Source organism: Zalophus californianus, chromosome 6, assembly GCF_009762305.2.
Source record: "Zalophus californianus isolate mZalCal1 chromosome 6, mZalCal1.pri.v2, whole genome shotgun sequence".
NCBI classification, from domain to species: domain Eukaryota; kingdom Metazoa; phylum Chordata; class Mammalia; order Carnivora; family Otariidae; genus Zalophus; species Zalophus californianus.
This window is the reverse complement of record NC_045600.1, coordinates 47,023,473-47,030,117: the sequence shown is the minus strand read 5'-3', so window position 1 is coordinate 47,030,117 and position 6,645 is coordinate 47,023,473. Positions and strand designations below refer to the sequence as shown.

At 41.7% G+C, this 6,645-nt stretch overlaps 1 protein-coding gene across 1 annotated transcript; it reads right to left on the bottom strand.

Moving 5' to 3' along the window:
- Positions 1–5,155: 5,155 nt before the first annotated feature.
- LOC118357100 (60S ribosomal protein L23a) lies at positions 5,156–5,681 on the bottom strand. Its single transcript, XM_035728221.1, has one exon. The coding sequence runs from the start codon at positions 5,672–5,674 to the stop codon at positions 5,204–5,206; it is 471 nt and encodes a 156-aa protein (XP_035584114.1). The 5' UTR covers positions 5,675–5,681; the 3' UTR covers positions 5,156–5,203.
- Between the last annotated feature and the right edge of the window lie 964 nt (positions 5,682–6,645).

Below are 6,645 nucleotides of genomic sequence, written 5' to 3'. Positions count from 1 at the left end.
TTGTCTCTTGGCCCAGTTCTCAGTGTTTCCATTTCCCTTCATCTGCAAAATCTTCCCTGTCTTCAGAGCCTTGAGATTACAGATCAGGGTACACCAAGGACAGCAACCTCCCAATATCGAATTAGTTACTCTGACCATCTTGTTTGGTATGTTGTGTACATGTTGTATGGAAGGAAAACAGGTCCTTGTCCTGATTCCATCTCTCACTGGCCATGAACATTAGGCAAGTCTCTTCCTTTCCCTGAGCTGGTCCTGTCTACTCCAGTGAACTGTTGTAAGAATCAGATGAAATAATGGAAGGGAGGGGATTATAAATTTTAAAGCACTACAGAACGTATTGTTATAATAAAATATGGATCCTTGGCTCACATTGGGGTGGGGCTCCTTTAGTCATTCTTCCGGCTTATTTGTGTAACCTCTGGTGAAATATTAATAATTGTTGCTAAATGGTGTAAGTTTCAGCACATCCCTTATTTTGCCTGTGGTTTTCTCAGGCCAGTCACATCTACCATGAACTGATACTTCTCCGAAGGGATGGGGTGGAAAGACATCTAACTAAAGGGGGCTGGGGGCCTCTGGTTAATGAGACATCTTCGATAGGAGTCATTTAGCTACCCCAACCCAGAAAATGACCATAACAATAATAATATCGTAAAACCATACAGCCAATAACTTAGCACTGTGTTTCTTATCATTTGACATTTCCAATCACCCATGTTCAATCTCTCATATCTACCACCATCATGAACATCAAGTTTTACTGAGGTCCTACTAGTTAATTAAATTTCAGCACATATTTTTGCCTATCAAACATGTGCCAAGCCCTATGCTAAGTATACGACAGTGAGTAATCTACAGATTCTTCCTTAAGAAACTCACATACACATAAACACACACATAAATACATAAATAATATTCAGTGTGAACATTGCTGTAGGGGAGATATATTCAAAGTGCTATGGGACTACAGAAGATGGAGTAACTCAGCCAACTCTCTATGGGAAGTTGGAGAGGAGGTCCATGTGAGCTGGGCCTTCAAGGATGAATAGAACTTGGTCAGAGAATGAATACAATGTAGTAGTTCAGTACATGGGCTATGGGGCCAGCCCAGCCAGTTCAAATCCTGACTCTGCTACTTCCCAACTGCCACACTTGGCTAGTTACTTATCTTTTGATGTCTAGTTGTCTTATTTCTACAATATGATATTGTAGAGCCTACCTCAAGGGTTCTCACGAGCAGAAATGAGTTAAGGCATGTATAGTACTCAGAACAGGTCCTGTCATGTAGTCATTTAATAAGCAGTAGTCATTATTATTGTTATTACTATTCTTCACCAAGTCAACAAGTGGGAAAGAGATACTTGGAACTCTTAGAGACCTGGTCTCTGAATTTAAGAGACTTCTATGGCCATCATTATCATTATTAAAAACAGTAAAGCTAAAATGTATGTGCTGGACACTCGACTCCTTATATATGTAGCTTGACTTAATTCTCATAACAGTCTTGAAGGTCAGAAAACTTACACAGAAATATCAATAATGCTACAAAGGATATGAACCAAGTGAAAAACAAGTGATACGTAGGGTAGATGAAATAGGATTACAACTGGAAGGATATTTATAACCTAAAGTAAAGAGGCAAAAGTCAAAGGTAAGCTTTACAAAGTAAATGGTAGGCTTAAGTCAAATGAGGTTGCAGTCATGGCTTTTTGTTTGTTTTCATTTTCGTTTTTTGTACTTTTAGTTTTCGTTTTTGTTTTTTGGCATGTTCGTTGCCAGGCGTGCCCTCTCCAGTCTACTCCAGTTCCCAGCACTGATCTCATACACAGGCCTGAAAACATTTCATTATTGAAGTTGGTGACACATGGACAAGGATCTAGAACCTAAGATTGGCAACTGCTCACATGTGTTGAACAATGTTTTCATGCCAGGCACTGTGCTAGGTACTTTCAGACACATGATCCATATAACATCCTGAATAAAGGTATGATTGTCACCAATTTACAGATAAGGTAACTGAGTCTGAGAGAGGCTAAGCCTTTAAAGGACAAGTCAGAGGCACCAAAGCAGGGAAGTCCATGGAGGGTTTGAGAATCATTTGACTGGAAGAGAGGATCCATGCAGGGGGGTTGTATGAGTGCATGTGGAAGAGGTTGGAGGATCTTGAAGATCAGGCTGAGGAATTGGAACATGGCGACAGGAAGCTAATAAATGATAGGCTTCCTTTTCTTCTTTACAGCTTTGTGAAACTCACCCACAGCAAACGTGGGCTGCCACAAAGGTTTGCTCTAAAGTGGGAGAGGCGCTGGGAAGGGCTGAAGAGGTTCACTTGTATTTGGAGAATGCTCCACCGTAGGCAGGGACAGTCCTTCAACTCTCATGACAACATAAGGGAGGAAGGACCATCTAATAAATATTCTCAGCTGAGTTTTCTTCATATGTATTATGTCATTTTTAAGAAAATGGCCACTCAGTTCCCCCCCTGGATTCCAGTCCTTGAGATCTGACTAATATTTAAGTCTTACACAGCAGAGTGCTCTCAAAATCAAGAACAAGTTCTTTAACCTTTGATTCTAAGAAGTTCTTCATAGTATTGCTCCTATTTACTTCTTTACCCTCATCTTGCTCCACTCCCATGATGCATCCCAGCCATACTTTTGTTCCCAGAAAGCACCACATTTTCTCCAAAACACTTCATCAGACCATACACTACCCCCACTCTCCATAATGCTTTGTACTTACTTCTAGGATACAACTTCTCACTGAGAATGTGCTTTTGGTCTACAATAGACTATAAGCTCCATGACGGTAGGGAGTCTCTGGTTCTCTATGGATTGCCTGCATCTGACACATCCCAGCACAGAGTCAGGACTCCATAACAATTCGCCAAATGAATGAGTAAAGAACTAAATGAGAGAATAAGTGTTCTCATCCCCTGTTTCTTATTGCTGGACCCTGGTCTTCACCTTGCCAGTGAGTTTTCCCTCTCTGTCTGACCCTAGATGCCCCCAACACCACTTTGCTCATTGATTTCCATGTCCCTTTCCAGATCTTACAGATTTCCCACCCTACTTATAGTCTGACATATGCACACACTCACTACCACCAAAAACAACAAAACTTGTTTTCTGTCTCTTTTCTGGTGCTCATTCTTTGCCAAAAACCATCATTTTGTTGCTGTTGGCCATGAAATGTTTTGGGTCTCGCGGTTCTCATTTTCTTGTCAAATCCAGCAATTATGTTTGAATGGACTCATCTGGAAAAAAGAGATGGGGAAGGCTGCCTACACAACATATTGATTCTATAGCATTGTTGTTAGCAGTTCTTGGAGTAGAGGGGAAGTGTGTGTGCATGTAGTGTGTGTGTATGTTTGTGAGAGATCAACCCACAGCTTGGGATGGTCTGGCTAACTCTCATGGAATAAACAGCCTGAGAAAAACGTTGATACCCACCTGCTCATTGGAAAAGGGAAGGCCCCAGATGGGCAGTCCCGGTTCTCAGGAGGAGTTCTGCCCAGCAGGCCAAACCTGGTAGTCCAGTACTGACGATAATAATAATTTTAGCAGCCTAATTGCTAATACCTTTGAGAACTCCCTATGTTCCAGTCACTGTGATAAGCACTTTACATAGATTATTTCAATTATTTCTTACATCAGCCCTATATGGTGGGAGCTCTTATTACCCCTCTTTTACAACTAAAGAAACTGAGGCCCAGAGAAACTAAGTAGCTTGGTGTGTGTTCCATCACACACTAAGTGATGGAACCACAATTAGAACCCAAGCATTCCAACATCAGAACTCCATCCAGTATGGAATGATTCCAAGCAGGTGCCCATTAATCACTGAGAGTTAGACTGTGGAAGCAACACACATACAAAAACATACATTTGTTTTTACAATACAACGCTCATAACTGGGGAAAATGAAAGAATCATTTGGTCTTAAGGAACAGGTAAATAGGTTAGTTAAAAGTATCTTCCAACATATTGTATTTCTCAGCATGTTTATAAATGTGTAAGTGTATTCCATTTTACATGCAGGGAGATCAAGGGAGCCCTGGGCTGCCACACATTGTACTGCATGTGGAGAGTGTTCCCTGGAATTGTGCAGTATGCAGACTGCTCAGCCTCACATGGTGGCTCCAGAAGGCATGCTTCTTTATACCCATAAATTAATATAGGGGCCAAATGGAGATATGTTAATGGGGCTTGAGCTAGTGTGGCCTTCAACAACTAAATAAAAGAAAATGTGGAACAATAATCCACCCATCACAGTAGAATAGAAAGATGTCTTTCCCACTGTGGCTACAGAGAGACTCTCCAGTCTCCTCTGCCAGCACTCCTTCCCCTTCAACTATATCAATGTCACTTGCCACTGTTCCCTGCACACACATCCTCCCATACTTCCCAGACTGTATAAATGTTTCTCCCTCCTCCTCAGCCTCTCCCCATCTTTCTTTACCTATTACCTCCTTCTGCAAGATGTAGACATCCATCCATCCATCCATTCACTCAACAGACATTTGTGGAGCACCTACCATGTCCCAGGCCTTGAAGTAGATGCAGTGACAGATGAGTAAGGCACTCTTCAACCTCAAGTCACTCACAGTCTAGAGGGGGATTAAACAAAGTGAGTCCTCTTCAGGCAGTTTTATAACCATTCTCTTTTTTTTTCCCCCAGCTAGAGGAATTCTCATGTTTTGGAAACATTTATGGTGTGTTTCCATATGGGCTAAGTAGCAATTTGAAACACTTAGAGAAGAACAAATATATTGTAGAAAAACAGACAGTATTTTGAAAGCTATAAATCAGTAAGTTTATATGTTTGTATTTCTTCTTCATTTCTTCATTTTGTGAGGAGGCAATAAAATGTTAAGTTAAAGTTCAGTTGATTTTCTCTAGGGACTTGCCAAATTCTTGACATCACATTCTACTGTGTTTTTGAGATTCAGAGAGTCTACCCAGTGTTTGTGAAAAGTTCAGTTGAGCAAAAGAAATGTGTACGTCATTCTAGCCTGGAAGTGACTTTTTTTTCATTAAATGTGTGAGGCTTGAGCCAGACAGCTATATGTAGTATGAAAATAATTTCATCCCCAAAGACATAAAGTAGCAGATTATCTTATGGGAACCCTAGCAGGTGAAAGACTTTTTTTTTTTTTTTTGGTGAAAAAAATTTAATTTAGATTTAGCCAGCTGGACTCAGTTTAGATGATTCCAATTTTGTTGGCAACATCCAAAGCATCATAGTCAGGAGCCAGTCGAACATATGCCTTCTTCTCTCCATCAGGCCTGATCAAGGTGTTGACCTTGGCCACGTCAATGTCGTAGAGCTTCTTCACAGCCTGTTTGATCTGGTGCTTATTGGCCTTGACATCCACAATGAACACAAGTGTGTTGTTGTCTTCTATTTTTTTCATGGCTGACTCAGTGGTCAGGGGGAACTTGATGATGGCATAGTGATCAAGCTTGTTTCTCCTGGGGGCGCTCTTTCGAGGATATTTGGGCTGCCTCCGCAGACGCAGTGTCTTGGGTCGTCGGAACGTAGGTGACGTGCGGATTTTCTTTTTTTTGTGACTGTGGACGCCTTTCAGCACTGCTTTCTTGGCCTTCAAAGCCTTTGCTTTGGCTTCGGCTTTGGGAGGGGCAGGGGCTTCCTTCTTAGCCTTCGGCGCCATCTTCGTAAAAGGCGGTGAAAGACTTTTTTTAAAAAAGTCCTCTGCTATGAATATGAAGCCTCAGCTGGCCACGCATGTTCCATTTGAGACATGAAGGCTCATCTTAGGAGACTATAAGCTCCCTTACAGCAGGAACTGTGTCTTACTTGTCCAGCGCAAGCACCCAGCATAGGGCTCAGTAAGTATTTGTTTGTGAACATGTTATTCTACTGATCAAAGTGGAAGTCTGTCATTCTTGGACGGCCTATCATACTCCCTAATGTTCTGGAGAAAGGGGCATTAGAGTTAATGTTTGGGGCTTTGGGGGGTGGGACAGGAGAATTGTTTTGTTTTGTTTTTGAGATATGTCACAAATCAGTAAAGACCAAGATGAAATCAATAACCTTGTCCATCAGGGCAGCTTAGAGACCCACTGACCATCCTGTTTAATGAGTAGAGCCATTAGATGATCTGCTCTTCCCTATGATTAGCAAAGAAAATAATTGTATTTCCACCTCTAGTACGCTTATTACTTTGAGGTGTTGCTGTATTTTCACCTCAGGCATTGTAACCAGCCCTTTCTATGGCTCTAGGCCCTTGCATGTCTTCCAAAGGCTATACAAAAGCATTAAGACGCGACAAGCCTTCCCACCGCCCCACACTGCTGCGGCAGTACACCTTGGTCTGGATCACCTGTGAGATCGATTCAGGAATAGGAAGTGCCCTAAGAAGCATGCTTGGTCTGAAAAACACTATATGTCATCTCACCTTCAATGGAATGTGGAATTGGATGTCACAACCTTCTTTCTGTCTGACTTGGCATTGGCATGTGATTTGACTTGGTGATGAGAAGTGTAACAAAACTATGAGAAATTTTCCTTCCAGAGCACTTCTTAAGGAAGCTTCGTGGTTTTACAGGAAATTTATGTTGCTTAGCATTCATGAAATGCGCCATTATTGAGAAGGTTCAAGGCCAAATAGACCCATTTCAT